General features: G+C 43.5%; 1 protein-coding gene across 1 annotated transcript in view; it reads right to left on the reverse strand.

Moving 5' to 3' along the window:
- The window catches only part of PGM1 (phosphoglucomutase 1), a 35,578-nt gene extending 33,177 nt beyond the window's left edge, over positions 1 to 2,401 (reverse strand). The window contains exon 1 of the mRNA XM_040406721.1: positions 1,936 to 2,401. Within this exon, the coding sequence (XP_040262655.1) occupies positions 1,936 to 2,181 (246 nt within the window). The 5' untranslated portion in view covers positions 2,182 to 2,401. The remainder of the gene's footprint in view (positions 1 to 1,935) is intronic.
- Positions 2,402 to 18,099: the final 15,698 nt, after the last annotated feature.

Genomic DNA, 18,099 nt, shown 5'->3' on the forward strand with positions numbered 1-18,099 from the left:
CGGGTTTTGAGCCCCCGATGTATTTTCCCAGTGATTTTGACCAGAGACATGAAAAAGCGAAACCGCGCGCTGCGTGCGTGATTTTTCATGCCGTTTTTCGATAATGATACTTCACCTGCAGAAGTCAATGGCGTCTCTTTTGTGCAATTCACACTTTATAACTTTATCTCATAGATGTCATTGACGAAGCTGCAGAACTTCGGTGTAACACTGTAACGCTACTTCTGCGGCGAGCACATGTAGCCCATTACGTGCGGACTTTCCATACACCGATCGACGTGTCAATTTAGGGCTCATTCACACAACCGCATGTTTGCTCAGTATCCGCCAAAATTGCAGATCGGAAGTGGACCCATTCATTTCACTGGGGCCGAAAAAATGCACACAGCGCACCGCGGGCTCTCCGCGTCCGTATGTCCGTTCCGTGGCCCCGCAAGAACGATAGAGCATGTCCTAATCTTGTCTGTTTTGCAGATAAGGACAGGCATTGTTACAGCGGGGCCCACAAAAAGTGCGGGATGCCAATGGACCACAATTTGTGGACAGCGTAATCGATACGGTGGTGTGAACGGCGCCTTATCTTGCAGATTTCCCAGCCCCCCATTATGGCGCAGGATGCACGCTGTATATTCCGGCTTCACCCCTTAGGTTTTTATTTCAGGTGATTATCCGGGACATTACTTCACCCAAATCCAATGGCAGGGGCTGGGAGCGCCCCCTCAGCTCTGGATTCCTGCAAGGTCACTTTAAATGTCAAAGGTCACATGATGCCGTCCACAAGGTGACACCAGATCCTGCCGTCAGGAGTCAGCTGTTCCCCGGCGGCAGTGGATGGCGCCCTGGTTTGTCCTCCAGGGCTCAGCGAACCCTGTACTCCATTATAAAATGCCCTGCAGAATATTGCACCCATTTCTTGATCAGTATAACATAAGAATTCAGTCTGTACTCCAGTCCCTACTGCCCTGCAGCCTATTGCACCCTGTCATTTACTGCCCTGCAGACCATTGCATCCCGGCACTTACTGCCCTGCAGACCATTGCATCCCGGCATTTACTGCCCTGCAGACCATTGCATCCCGGCATTTACTGCCCTGCAGACCATTGCATCCCGGCATTTACTGCCCTGCAGACCATTGCATCCCGGCATTTACTGCCCTGCAGACTATTGCATCAGCTGCACTCACTGACCTATATCCCATTGCACCCCAATATTTACTGACCTGCAGACTATTGCACCCACTGAACCTGTATGCCATTGAACCCGAGCATTTACAGCCCACAGACTATTGCACCCCTGCACTCACTGACCTATATCCCATTGCACCCCAACATTTACTGACCTGCAGACTATTCCACCCTTTGAACCTGTATGCCATTGAACCCGAGCATTTACAGCCCACAGACTATTGCACCCACTGAACCTGTATGCCATTGAACCCGAGCATTTAATGCCCACAGACTATTGCACCCCTGCACTCACTGACCTATATCCCATTGCACCCCAGCATTTACTGACCTGCAGACTATTGCACCCACTGAACCTGTATGCCATTGAACCCGAGCATTTAATGCCCACAGACTATTGCACCCCTGCACTCACTGACCTATATCCCATTGCACCCCAGCATTTACTGACCTGCAGACTATTGCACCCACTGAACCTGTATGCCATTGAACCCGAGCATTTACAGTCCACAGACTATTGCACCCCTGCACTCACTGACCTGTATCCCATTCCACCCCAGCATTTACAGCCCTGCAGACTACTGCACCCCATCACTGCAGCATATTAGCCCCATAGCATTTACAGCCATGCAGAAGATCGCAGCATCATGCCCTTGCAGCACATCGACCCCCATAGCACTTTGCCCTTAAGACCCCCCCCCCCCCCCCCCCCCTCTGTCAGCTGCAGCACATCGCCCCCCGGACTACTCACCCCATTGGCCGCCGCGATCTGGATGATGAGCTGGATCGCCTCCTTCATGTAGAAGCGGCCGTCCCCCCCGACCACCAGAGTGCCGTCCTGCCGCTCCGCCGGTTCGGTGACCGAGATGATGCTCTGGATGAAGTTCTGGGCATAGTTCGGGCTGTTCTGGAAGACGGTGACCCGCTTCCGGAGCCCGCTGGTGCCCGGCTTCTGGTCCGGGTAAGCCTGGGTCTTCACGATCTGAATGTTCACCATAGCGCCGGGAGGAAGCTGCGCCGGAGCCCGGAGCCCGCACTCTGTATGCACAGGCCGCTCGGAGAAGGGAGGGACCGGAGGGAGGAGGCAGGGCGCCCGCTCCAATGATAATGGCCGGCCGGTGCCTGAGCTGTCAGCCCGGGGCAGTCCGGCCCCCGTCACCGGCCTATGAGCAGCGAGTCCCCGCCCACCGCCTCCTCAGTGACAGGGATCACGTCGTCACCTCAGACCCGTCACCTACGGGAATGAGAACACGCCTCACACTGGACTGTATATATAGAGTAGCAGGAAATGGTTGCCCTTAGCAACCAATAGGAGCGCTGCTTTCAGTTTCTAACCCGTACTGTAAAAATGAAAGCTGGAATCAGATTGGCTTCCGTGAGTTACTGATCCTATTGGCTCTCCAGACCTTGTGAAACTACAACGCTCCGCAGGCCCTGGAGCTGAATGGTGGGGGTTGTACATTTAGACCATAGACTAGTTAGCAGTTATTTACTATCTATGGGAATATACCGGAGGCGGAACGTTAATTGTTAACGAACAGAACGATTTTATGGAATAATTAGTGAGATATTTGGAAATATAATGACAACCAGAGGGCCCCATAGAGCAGGACACTGCCTTGTGCACTCCAGCTGAAACTACAACCCCCAGAATCCTCCTTTGACTTCTATGGGAGTTACAAGAAGAGCTGAATAGGTGTGCATGCTGGGAGTTGTAGTTTCAGGGCAGCTGGAGTGCCAGAGGTTGCTGATCCTTGCAAGTTTAGAGAAAGCATGAAGTGTCAGAGCGCCCCCTACTGACAGGGCAGAGTCCCCCCATATACAGCACTAGAGCTCCCCCTACTGACAGGGCAGAGTCCCCCCATATACAGCACTAGAGCTCCCCCTACTGACAGGGCAGAGTCCCCACATATACAGCACTAGAGCTCCCCCTACTGGCAGGTCAGAGTCCCCCCATATACAGCACTAGAGCTCCCCCTACTGGCAGGGCAGAGTCCCCCCCATATACAGCACTAGAGCTCCCCCTACTGGCAGGTCAGAGCCCCCCCATATACAGCACTAGAGCTCCCCCTACTGGCAGGGCAGAGTCCCCCCATATACAGCACTAGAGCGCCCCCTACTGACAGGGCAGAGTCCCCACATATACAGCACTAGAGCTCCCCCTACTGACAGGGCAGAGTCCCCCCATATACAGCACTAGAGCTCCCCCTACTGACAGGGCAGAGTCCCCCCATATACAGCACTAGAGCTCCCCCTACTGACAGGGCAGAGTCCCCCCATATACAGCACTAGAGCTCCCCCTACTGACAGGGCAGAGTCCCCCCATATACAGCACTAGAGCGCCCCCTACTGACAGGGCAGAGTCCCCCCATATACAGCACTAGAGCTCCCCCTACTGACAGGGCAGAGTCCCCCCATATACAGCACTAGAGCTCCCCCTACTGACAGGGCAGAGTCCCCCCATATACAGCACTAGAGCTCCCCCTACTGACAGGGCAGAGTCCCCCCATATACAGCACTAGAGCTCCCCCTACTGCCAGGGCCGAGTCCCCCCATATACAGCACTAGAGCTCCCCCTACTGACAGGGCAGAGTCTCTCCATATACAGCACTAGAGCTCCCCCTACTGACAGGGCAGAGTCCCCCCATATACAGCACTAGAGCGCCCCCTACTGACAGGGCAGAGTCCCCCCATATACAGCACTAGAGCTCCCCCTACTGACAGGGCAGAGTCCCCCCATATACAGCACTAGAGCGCCCCCTACTGACAGGGCAGAGTCCCCCCATATACAGCACTAGAGCTCCCCCTACTGACAGGGCCGAGTCCCCCCATATACAGCACTAGAGCTCCCCCTACTGACAGGGCAGTCTCCCCATATACAGCACTAGAGCTCCCCCTACTGACAGGGCAGAGTCCCCCCATATACAGCACTAGAGCTCCCCCTACTGACAGGGCAGAGTCCCCCATATACAGCACTAGAGCTCCCCCTACTGACAGGACAGAGTCCCCCCATATACAGCACTAGAGCTCCCCCTACTGACAGGACAGAGTCCCCCCATATACAGCACTAGAGATCCCCCTACTGACAGGGCAGAGTCCCCCCATATACAGCACTAGAGCTCCCCACAGAGGCCTCATTGACACATGGGGAAGGCAAGTATTTACCAAAAACAGACGAGTCAGGAGGGGTTTTATGAGTTTCCCCCCTAGTAAGGCTCATGGGATCAGAGTTGGGGTTGGACCATAGGCTGTGCCTGTCATCTGACTGGAAATGACATTTGGGAGGGGCCACGATAAGTTGCTTTTGGTCAATCATCTGCACTTAACCAATCAGCATCTCTGGGAGTTTTACGGCAATAGACCAGACAGGACATTCCCCCCAGGGGTCCTTTTCAGCAGAATGCCAGGCAGAGTGGAAAGGTCCAAACCCCCCCCCCCCCCCCCCCCCCACACTGCCTATGACCAGACAGGACACAGGACACCCCTCCCAGATGGCCCAGGCACAATAAAAATCTCTACTCATTCCCCAACCCCCCCAAACACTGGGAATTGTATAGACCTGTACTGAGTGAAAGCTCTTTGGGCCCACAAGTTTAAAGGGCATTCACACATAGTAACATAGTACATAATGCTGATAAAAGCCCTCCGTCCATCCAGTTCGGCCTGTCATCCTGCAAGTTGATCCAGAGGAAGGCAAAAACCCTGTGAGGTAGAAGCCAATTTTCCTCACTTTAGGGGAATAAAAATTCCTTCCCGACTCCAATCAGACATCAGAATAACTCCCTGGATCAGCGACCCCTCTCTAGTAGCTATAGCCTGTAATATTATTACACTCCAGAAACACATCCAGGCCCCTCTTGAATCCCTTTATTGTACTCACCATCACCACCTCCTCAGGCAGAGAGTTCCATAGTCTCACTGCTCTTACCGTACAGAGTCCTCTTCTATGTTTGTGTACAAACCTTCTTTCCTCCAGACGCAGAGGATGTCCCCTCGTCACAGTCCTGGGGATAAACAGATGATGGGAGTGATCTCTGTACTGACCCCTGATATATTTATACATAGTAATTAGATCTCCCCTCAGTCGTCTTTTTTCTAAAGTGAATAACGCTAATTTTGATAATCTTTCAGGGTACTGTAGTTGCCCCATTCCAGTTATTAATTTAGTTGCCCTCCTCTGGACCCTCTCCAGCTCTGCTATGTTTGCCTTGTTCACAGGAGCCCAGAACTGTACACAGTCCTCCATGTGTGGTCTGACTAGTGATGTGTAAAGTAGTAGGACTATGTTCTCATCACCGCCATCTATGCCCCTTTTGATGAAACCCATTATCTTATTGGCCTTGGCAGCAGCTGCCTGACACTGTTTTTTGCAGCTTAGTTTGCCGTTTATTAAAATTCCTAGGTCCTTTTCCATGTCAGTGTTACCGAGTGTTTTACCATTTAGTATGTACGGGTGACTTGCATTATTCCTTCCCATGTGCATAACCTTACATTTTTCAGTGTTAAACCTCATCTGCCACTTATTTGCCCAAGCCTCCAATCTATCCAGATCCCTCTGTAGTATATATACAGTATACTGTCCTCTGTAGTATATATATACAGTATACTGTCCTCTGTAGTATATATATATACAGTATACTGTCCTCTGTAGTATATATACAGTATACTGTCCTCTGTAGTATATATATATATACAGTATACTGTCCTCTGTAGTATATATACAGTATACTGTCCTCTGTAGTATATATATATATATACAGTATACTGTCCTCTGTAGTATATATATATACAGTATACTGTCCTCTGTAGTATATATACAGTATACTGTCCTCTGTAGTATATATACAGTATACTGTCCTCTGTAGTATATATATATATACAGTATAGTGTCCTCTGTAGTATATATATATACAGTATACTGTCCTCTGTAGTATGTATACAGTATACTGTCCTCTGTAGTATATATATATATACAGTATACTGTCCTCTGTAGTATATATACAGTATACTGCCCTCTGTAGTATATATATATATATACAGTATACTGTCCTCTGTAGTATATATACAGTATACTGTCCTCTGTAGTATATATATATATATATATATATACAGTATACTGTCCTCTGTAGTATATATACAGTATACTGTCCTCTGTAGTATATATATACAGTATACTGTCCTCTGTAGTATATATACAGTATACTGTCCTCTGTAGTATATATATATACAGTATACTGTCCTCTGTAGTATGCATACAGTATACTGTCCTCTGTAGTATATATATACTATAGTTGCCCTCCTCTGGACCCTCTCCAGCTCTGCTATGTTTGCCTTGTTCACAGGAGCCTAGAACTGTACACAGTGCTCCATGTGTGGTCTGACCAGTGATGTGTAAAGTGGTAGGACTATGTTCTCATCACCGCCATCTATGCCCCTTTTGATGAAACCCATTATCTTATTGGCCTTGGCAGCAGCTGCCTGACACTGATTTTTGCAGCTTAGTTTGCCGTTTATTAAAATTCCTAGATCCTTTTCCATGTCAGTGTTACCGAGTGTTTTACCATTTAGTATGTACGGGTGACTTGCATTATTCCTTCCCATGTGCATAACCTTACATTTGTCAGTGTTAAACCTCATCTGCCACTTATTTGCCCAAGCCTCCAATCTATCCAGATCCCTCTGTAGTATATATACAGTATACTGTCCTCTGTAGTATATATATACAGTATACTGTCCTCTGTAGTATATATATACAGTATACTGTCCTCTGTAGTATATATAGTATGCTGTCCTCTGTAGTATATATACAGTATACTGTCCTCTGTATTATATATATATACAGTATACTGTCCTCTGTAGTATATATACAGTATACTGTCTTCTGTAGTATGTATACAGTATACTGTCCTCTGTAGTATATATACAGTATACTGTCTTCTGTAGTATGTATACAGTATACTGTCCACTGTAGTATATATATACAGTATACTGTCCTCTGTAGTATATATACAGTATACTGTCCTCTGTAGTATGTATACAGTCCTCTGTAGTATATATATACACAGTATACTGTCCTCTGTAGTATATATATATATATACAGTATACTGTCCTCTGTAGTATATATATACAGTATACTGTCCTCTGTAGTATATATACAGTATGCTGTCCTCTGTAGTATATATACAGTATACTGTCCTCTGTAGTATATATATACAGTATACTGTCCTCTGTAGTATATATACAGTATACTGTCTTCTGTAGTATGTATACAGTATACTGTCCACTGTAGTATATATATACAGTATACTGTCCTCTGTAGTATATATACAGTATACTGTCCTCTGTAGTATGTATACAGTCCTCTGTAGTATATATATACACAGTATACTGTCCTCTGTAGTATATATATATATACAGTATACTGTCCTCTGTAGTGTATATATATACAGTATACTGTCCTCTGTAGTATATATATACAGTATACTGTCCTCTGTAGTATATATACAGTATGCTGTCCTCTGTAGTATATATACAGTATACTGTCCTCTGTAGTATATATATACAGTATACTGTCCTCTGTAGTATATATATATACACAGTATACTGTCCTCTGTAGTATATATATATACAGTATACTGTCCTCTGTAGTATATATATATACAGTATACTGTCCTCTGTAGTATATATACACAGTATACTGTCCTCTGTAGTATATATATATACAGTATACTGTCCTCTGTAGTATATATATATACAGTATACTGTCCTCTGTAGTATATATACACAGTATACTGTCCTCTGTAGTATGTATACAGTATACTGTCCTCTGTAGTATATATGTATACTGTCCTCTGTAGTATATATATACAGTATACTGTCCTCTGTAGTATGTATACAGTATACTGTCCTCTGTAGTATATATATATACAGTATACTGTCCTCTGTAGTATATATACAGTATACTGTCCTCTGTAGTATATATATATATACAGTATACTGTCCTCTGTAGTATATATACAGTATACTGTCCTCTGTAGTATATATATATATATACAGTATACTGTCCTCTGTAGTATATATATATACAGTATACTGTCCTCTGTAGTATATATACAGTATACTGTCCTCTGTAGTATATATACAGTATACTGTCCTCTGTAGTATATATATATATACAGTATAGTGTCCTCTGTAGTATATATATATACAGTATACTGTCCTCTGTAGTATGTATACAGTATACTGTCCTCTGTAGTATATATATATATACAGTATACTGTCCTCTGTAGTATATATACAGTATACTGCCCTCTGTAGTATATATATATATATACAGTATACTGTCCTCTGTAGTATATATACAGTATACTGTCCTCTGTAGTATATATATATATATATATATATATACAGTATACTGTCCTCTGTAGTATATATACAGTATACTGTCCTCTGTAGTATATATATACAGTATACTGTCCTCTGTAGTATATATACAGTATACTGTCCTCTGTAGTATATATATATACAGTATACTGTCCTCTGTAGTATGCATACAGTATACTGTCCTCTGTAGTATATATATACTATAGTTGCCCTCCTCTGGACCCTCTCCAGCTCTGCTATGTTTGCCTTGTTCACAGGAGCCTAGAACTGTACACAGTGCTCCATGTGTGGTCTGACCAGTGATGTGTAAAGTGGTAGGACTATGTTCTCATCACCGCCATCTATGCCCCTTTTGATGAAACCCATTATCTTATTGGCCTTGGCAGCAGCTGCCTGACACTGATTTTTGCAGCTTAGTTTGCCGTTTATTAAAATTCCTAGATCCTTTTCCATGTCAGTGTTACCGAGTGTTTTACCATTTAGTATGTACGGGTGACTTGCATTATTCCTTCCCATGTGCATAACCTTACATTTCTCAGTGTTAAACCTCATCTGCCACTTATTTGCCCAAGCCTCCAATCTATCCAGATCCCTCTGTAGTATATATACAGTATACTGTCCTCTGTAGTATATATATACAGTATACTGTCCTCTGTAGTATATATATACAGTATACTGTCCTCTGTAGTATATATAGTATGCTGTCCTCTGTAGTATATATACAGTATACTGTCCTCTGTATTATATATATATACAGTATACTGTCCTCTGTAGTATATATACAGTATACTGTCTTCTGTAGTATGTATACAGTATACTGTCCTCTGTAGTATATATACAGTATACTGTCTTCTGTAGTATGTATACAGTATACTGTCCACTGTAGTATATATATACAGTATACTGTCCTCTGTAGTATATATACAGTATACTGTCCTCTGTAGTATATATATACAGTATACAGTCCTCTGTAGTATGTATACAGTCCTCTGTAGTATATATATACACAGTATACTGTCCTCTGTAGTATATATATATATATACACAGTATACTGTCCTCTGTAGTATATATATACAGTATACTGTCCTCTGTAGTATATATACAGTATGCTGTCCTCTGTAGTATATATACAGTATACTGTCCTCTGTAGTATATATATACAGTATACTGTCCTCTGTAGTATATATATACAGTATACTGTCTTCTGTAGTATGTATACAGTATACTGTCCTCTGTAGTATATATACAGTATACTGTCTTCTGTAGTATGTATACAGTATACTGTCCACTGTAGTATATATATACAGTATACTGTCCTCTGTAGTATGTATACAGTCCTCTGTAGTATATATATACACAGTATACTGTCCTCTGTAGTATATATATATACAGTATACTGTCCTCTGTAGTATATATACAGTATACTGTCCTCTGTAGTATATATATACAGTATACTGTCCTCTGTAGTATATATACAGTATGCTGTCCTCTGTAGTATATATACAGTATACTGTCCTCTGTAGTATATATATATATATATACAGTATACTGTCCTCTGTAGTATATATATATACACAGTATACTGTCCTCTGTAGTATATATATATACAGTATACTGTCCTCTGTAGTATATATATATACAGTATACTGTCCTCTGTAGTATATATACACAGTATACTGTCCTCTGTAGTATGTATACAGTATACTGTCCTCTGTAGTATGTATACAGTATACTGTCCTCTGTAGTATATATATATACAGTATACTGTCCTCTGTAGTATATATATACAGTATACTGTCCTCTGTAGTATGTATACAGTATACTGTCCTCTGTAGTATATATATATACAGTATACTGTCCTCTGTAGTATATATACATTATACTGTCCTCTGTAGTATATATATATATACAGTATACTGTCCTCTGTAGTATATATACAGTATACTGTCCTCTGTAGTATATATATATACAGTATACTGTCCTCTGTAGTATATATACAGTATACTGTCCTCTGTAGTATATATATACAGTATACTGTCCTCTGTAGTATATATACAGTATACTGTCCTCTGTAGTATATATATACAGTATACTGTCCTCTGTAGTATATATACAGTATACTGTCCTCTGTAGTATATATATATACAGTATACTGTCCTCTGTAGTATATATACAGTATACTGTCCTCTGTAGTATATATATATATATATATATATACAGTATAGTGTCCTCTGTAGTATATATATACAGTATACTGTCCTCTGTAGTATGTATACAGTATACTGTCCTCTGTAGTATATATATATATATATATACACAGTATACTGTACTCTGTAGTATATATACAGTATACTGTCCTCTGTAGTATATATATATATATATATATACACACAGTATACTGTCCTCTGTAGTATATATACAGTATACTGTCCTCTGTAGTATATATATATATATATACAGTATACTGTCCTCTGTAGTATATATACAGTATACTGTCCTCTGTAGTATATATATACAGTATACTGTCCTCTGTAGTATATATATATATACAGTATACTGTCCTCTGTAGTATGTATACAGTATACTGTCCTCTGTCGTATATATATATACAGTATACTGTCCTCTGTAGTATGTATACAGTATACTGTCCTCTGTAGTATATATATATATATATATATATACAGTATACTGTCCTCTGTAGTATATATACAGTATACTGTCCTCTGTAGTATATATATATATATATATACAGTATACTGTCCTCTGTAGTATATATACAGTATACTGTCCTCTGTAGTATATATATATATATATATATATACAGTATACTGTCCTCTGTAGTATATATACAGTATACTGTCCTCTGTCGTATATATATATACAGTATACTGTCCTCTGTAGTATGTATACAGTATACTGTCCTCTGTAGTATATATATATATATACAGTATACTGTCCTCTGTAGTATATATATATATACAGTATACTGTCCTCTGTAGTATATATACAGTATACTGTCCTCTGTAGTATATATATATACAGTATACTGTCCTCTGTAGTATATATACAGTATACTGTCCTCTGTAGTATATATATATATATATACAGTATACTGTCCTCTGTAGTATATATACAGTATACTGTCCTCTGTAGTATATATATACAGTATACTGTCCTCTGTAGTATATATATATATATACAGTATACTGTCCTCTGTAGTATGTATACAGTATACTGTCCTCTGTCGTATATATATATATACAGTATACTGTCCTCTTCAGTGTTAATTACTTTACACAGTTTAGTGTCTTCTGCAAACATTGATATTTTACTATGCAAGCCTTCTACAAGATCATTAATAAATATATTGAAGAGAATAGGGCCCAATACTGACCCCTGAGGTACCCCACTAGTGACAGTGACCGCTCCAATACTGACCCCTGAGGTACTCCACTAGTGACAGTGACCCCCCCAGTACTGACCCCTGAGGTACTCCACTAGTGACAGTGACCCCTCCAATACTGACCCCTGAGGTACTCCACTAGTGACAGTGACCCCTCCAATACTGACCCCTGAGGTACTCCACTAGTGACAGTGACCCCTCCAATACTGACCCCTGAGGTACTCCACTAGTGACAGTGACCCAATCTGAGTGTGTACCGTTAATAACCACCCTCTGTTTTCTATCCCTCAGCCAGTTACTTACCCACATACAGACGTTTTCTCCCCGTCCGAGCATTCTCATTTTCTATACTAACCTTTTATGTTGCACAGTGTCAAATGCTTTGGAGAAGTCCAGATATACGACATCCATTGATTCGCCGCTGTCAAGTCTAGAACTTACCTCCTCATAGAAACTGATTAAATTAGTTTGACATGACCGATCCCTCACAAAGCCATGCTGATATGGCGGTATTTGCTTGTTTTCATTGAGTTGCTGCAGGATAGCATCTCTTAGAAAACCTTCAAACAGTTTACCCACGACAGATGTTAAACTTACCGGCCTATAGTTTCCAGGCTCGGTTTTTGGACCCTTTTTGAATATTGGCACCACATTTGCTATGTGCCAATCCTGTGGAACACTCCCTGTCAGTATAGAGTCCTTAAATATCAGAAATAAGGGTCTGGCTATGACATTACTTAATTCGCTTAGGATACGAGGGTGTATGCCATCTGGTCCTGGCGATTTGTCTATTTTAATCTTTTTAAGACGCCACTGTACTTCTTCCTGGGTCAGACAGGGCACTTTTAGGGTCCATTCACATGTCCGTAGAATGTGTCCGCACCCGTTCCACAATTATCCGGAACGGGTGCGGAACTATTCATTCTCTATGGGGCAGGAATGTATGTGGACAGCACACAGTGTGCTGTCCGCATCCGTATTTCCGGAGCGCAGCCCCGAACCTCCGGTCCGCGGCTCCGGAAAAAAATAGAACATGTCCTATTCTTGTCCGCAATTGCGGACAAGAATAGGCAGTTCTGTGGGGGTGCCGGCCGGGTGTATTGCGGATCCGCAATACACTACGGACGTGTGAATAGACCCTAAATAGGGAATTTACTCTTACATTCTGCATTTTAACCTGACAGTTTATTTTCCTCAGTGAAAAAAAAAATTAACAGCTTTGCTTTCTCCTCGTCGCTCTCTGCGACTCCCCCCTCATCACTCTTTAAAGGGCTGACACCTTCAGATTCATACTTTTTACCATTTATATAATTGAAGAACATTTTAGGGTTAGTTTTACTCTCTTTGGCAATGAATCTCTCGGTCTCTAGTTTGTTTTTTACATATTCTATTTTTTTCCTTATAGTTTTTCACTGCTTCCTCGCTCCCCTCCTGTTTTAGTAATTTAAATGCCTTCTTTTTGTCATTTATTGCTTTCTTTACACTTCTATTTATCCACATTGGTTTCTTCTTGTTCCTTAACCTTTTATTCCCATACGGTATGTACCTCTCACAATTAGATTTTAGGATGGTTTTAATAAAAATATCCCATTTTGCGGCTGTATTTTTATTTTTGAGGACATTATCCCAGTTAGTTAGGCCGATGGCCTCTCTTAGTTGGCAAAATTTGGCTTTTTTGAAGTTTGGTATTTTTCTTCCTCCCTCTTTTGAATGATAATTGGAAGGTTATTACTTTATGGCCGCTATTTCCCAGGTGTCCCCCGACCTGCACGTCTGATTAATACTAAGTCCAGTATGGCCGTCCCTCTAGTCGGGTCCTGGACCAGTCTATATCTGGGTAGTTGAAGTCCCCCATAATAACCACCTCATTGTGATCTGCCGCCTCGTCTATCTCGTTTAGGCCTCATGCACACGACCGTTTTTTTTTTTACGGTCCGCAAAAACGGGGTCCGTTGGTCCGTGACCGTTTTTTCGTCTGTGGGTCTTCCTTGATTTTTGGAAGATCCACGGACATGAAAAAACAGTCGTTTTGGTGTCCGCCTGGCCGTGCGGAGCCAAACGGATCCGTCCTGAATTACAATGCAAGTCAATGTGGACGGATCCGTTTGACGTTGACACAATATGGTGCAATTTCAAACGGATCCGTCCCCCATTCACAAAAAATGAGGATCGGAATAATGAGAATGGGTCATGGCAGAGTGTCAGAATAATGAGACTGTCACCTGCACAGATGATTTTGATGAGCCGCTCAGCGTGATACATGCGATTTCTAGATGATCTCGATGGGCTGCAGTCAGATCCTCCTGCACAGCTGACATTTACCGGAGGGCATCTTGTCACACTGAGAGGTCACCGTGGCAAAAATAGCAGCGGCCCGGCCGTGCCCTCACAGGAGGTCAAGCAAATAGTCTGGGGGTCAACCAAACGTTCCCCACCCTGTGGATCCTAATGAGCGGCCCCCGTATTAGTGCAGAGAGAAGAGTCACATTACCACCTCGTCAGTGGAGCAAAAGTGGCGGCTCGGATGTGGACCCATTCACTTCAATGGGGCCGCAAAAGATGCAGACAGCACTCCGTGTGCTGTCCGCATCCGTGGCTCCGTTCCGCGGGCCCGTTAAAAAAATATAACATGTCCTATTCTTGTCCGCGCTTTGCGGACAAGAATAGGCATTTATATTGCCGGCGCCCGTTCCGTTCCGCAAATTGCGGAAGGCAACATGGGCGGCTTCCGTTTTTTGCGGATCCGCGGTCTGTGGACCGCAAAAAACGGAACAGTCGTGTGCATGAGGCCTAAAACACATTGGGCACACTTATCAAGCTTGCCTGTTTTTAGGTGTAAAATTAGACGGGCGTATTTCATTTGGCGGTCCTTCTTTTGCCGAGTATTTATTAAATGTTGATGAATTAGACTCGGGGTACTGTTATTAGTCTGACCTCTGGTGGCTGTTTTTCAGTACGACGGGTTTATAGTCACTTAGACTGGTCTAAATTATTTGCACATGAAAAAAGTCGCATCTTTGCGGAGTAAAGTCGCATGTCTCCAGGAAAGTGTGCAAAAAAGGTCGCACTTCACCACTGAAAACAGATGGAGAAAAGTACGCCAGCCCTGGGGTGGAGAAGACAGTAGATTGTTTGTGCAACAAATTCTGGCACAAAAAAAAGGTGCGCCTACATAAATAGGTCGGGAAAAAGTCACAAATGTTAGAAAACTTCTGAATTAGTCTAAAAATCTAAGTGTGAAAGCCTCCAAAACAGGCGCAATGTCAGTAGTAAATGTGAATTTCAAAAATAAGACTAAAACTGCATTTTTTAGACTAAAAACAGGCGCAAACACTTTAGTAATTGTGCCCCATTGTGCTCCACATTTCCTTGGACACTTACTTCTCTGATGGTATAACCTTAAAGGGAACCTGTCACCAAAAAAACGCTTACTAAGCTGTTAATAGTACCTTATAGTGCTGCATAGTAGTTTCCTAATGCACTTTTTCATCGTTTAGCCGCATCTAGCCTCCTTGAGAAATCGATGTTTTATTCAGCCGCTGCCCCTGCTTCAAGTCAGGTTTGAAGTCAAGGGGGGCAGCGGCCTAGGTGTCTCCAATGCTGCTCTCCCTGCCTCCCGCCGCCTTTATTGACACGCCGCATCTCAGTGCCGGGACCGCGCTCCCAGCCCGCATGCGCAGTAAAGGGCTGCTGTAGCGCGATCCCGGCTCGTACACTCAGCCGGCTTCAGTTTCGCTACTGCGCATGCGCCCGCCTTACATACTAGCGCAGTTACAGAAGATGCCGGGCGCATGCGCAAGTAGCGAAACTGAAGACGGCTGAGTGTACGAGCCAGAGCCGGGATCGCGCTACAGGCTACAGCAGCCCTTTACTGCGCATGCGGGCTGGGAGCGCGGTCCCGGCACTGATATGCGGCGTGTCAATAAAGGCGGCGGGAGGCAGGGAGAGCATTAGAGACGCCTAGGCCGCTGCCCCCCTTGACTTCAAACCTGACTTGAAGCACGGGGCAGCGGCTGAATAAAACATCGATTTCTCAAGGAGGCTAAATGCGGCTAAACGAAGAAAAAGTGCATTAGGAAACTACTATGCAGCACTATAAGGTACTCTGAACAGCTTAGTAAGCGTTTTTTTTGGTGACAGGTTCCCTTTAAGATTCCCTTTTCTCATAGGAGACCACATTTTTCTGCAATATTGGGCCTCATGCACACGGCCGTTGTTTTGGTCCGCATCCGAGCCACAGTTTTGGCGGCTTGGATGCGGACCCATTCACTTCAATGGGGCCGAAAAAGATGCAGACAGCACTCCGTGTGTTGTCCGCATCCGTTGCTCAGTTCCGTGGGGCCGCAAAAAATATATAACATGTCCTATTCTTCTCCGTTTTGAAGACAAGAATAGGCAGTTATATCAATGGCTGTCCGTGCTGTTCCGCAAATTGCGGAACGCACATGGACGCCATCCATGTTTTGCGGATCCGCAATTTGCGGACCGCAAAACACACAACGGTCGTGTGCATGAGGCCTTAATCAGATTTTTGTAAAACTAAGGGTGGAGGACCACTTTAAAGGCTATGTACACCTTTGGGGACATTTTTCTATTATTGCATTGTACTTATTTTGAGCAAAATATTTTTTTTTCAATTGGTCTTTATTAAAAACTAGCAGAAGGCGCCGGCTTCCCTCGGGTATATATTATCCATTTCATTTAATGTTTGTGTGCGTCGTTAAAAGATATCAACACTATCCACTATAACAGTGACCTCCACAGCCCCCCACCTCTTAGCACTGACCCCCCCCACAGTGCCCCAGCCCTTAAAATGGGACCTCCACAGCAGCCCACCCCCTTAACTTTGACCTTTACAGCAGCCTGCCCCTTTAACAGTGAGTTCCACAGCACCCCACCCCCTTGACAGTGACCTCCACTAGGGTGGCCACTGGCTTTGCCCAAGAAAGCCGCACCTCACCGGCCACCTCCAAACAGATAACCACGCCCACCCCATGAAGCCCCGCCCACCTCCATGAGGTCACACCCCCATCACCACCAGGGGGGCACACAAAAACTTCTGAATGTCCGTCCTGGCCTTGTGCCGGACGGAGGACCAGGAGTCTAAAAACCAGACTGTCCGGGCACCCTAGGCCTAACCGCGTCGGGTCATGGCTTAGCGGTACCTGGGGGAGGGTTTGTTAAGCCCGTCTTTTGAGGGTGTTAACTGTGACCTCCACAGCGCCCTGCCCCTTTACAGCTGACCTACAGCAGTGAAGAAAAATTACTCGGTTGTTATGGAAACCTGGTGTAAAACTGTATGTATGTGGAGACTAAGGGCCTGCGAGCTTCTATTGGCTGATAAGGGACATGTGACCGTGTGTATGGCAGTTGGGAAATGAAGAGAAAGACCTGCAGCCTTCTATTGGCTAATGTAGGTCATATGATATTTGCATTTTTTAGGAATATCTCAGGAACGGTACGTGCTAGAGAGCTGAGACCTGCTCTAAAACCTTCCCGGACACCTGATGTACCTGTGTGCCAAATTTCGTCACTGTAAATGCGATGGTGCGGATTCCTTTAGTGGACATACATACACTCAGCTTTATATATTAGATATGGCGTCCTTTTTTCTGTACAGAGCCGAGATGCTCTAGAAGCTGCCTGTGGATTTTCCTTCTTTTCCATCGTCTGGAGAGCAGACAGACTAATGGCACCAACAGTGATAAAACGTACTAATGTGAATAGACTGTAACACAGGTAACAGAAGATACGGACACCGTCCTGTCTGTCTATATCAGATGACTGAATTATTTGAAAGTAAATCATCAGACGTTAAACCACACGCCCAAACACAAGTGAAAAAACGTATTTTTGACTCTTTTAATTTTTATGCGTGAGCTCCGCATTATAAAGGGACCAGTTCTATTAACTTATTGTGAACACATTTTAAATTGGGGATTTATAATTTATTGGTATATTATATTTTTTTTATATATATATGTATGTACAAGAAATGAGTAAAAATACTTGCAAAATATTGTGACCAGCCATTTTAGATATTTGGTAATTTTTTAAACTGGGGGTGGCCAGTAGGCCAGGCTCCAATTAAGACGGTGAGCATCCTCAATTTATATATTTTTATTTA

Source organism: Bufo bufo, chromosome 9, assembly GCF_905171765.1.
Source record: "Bufo bufo chromosome 9, aBufBuf1.1, whole genome shotgun sequence".
NCBI lineage: Eukaryota > Metazoa > Chordata > Amphibia > Anura > Bufonidae > Bufo > Bufo bufo.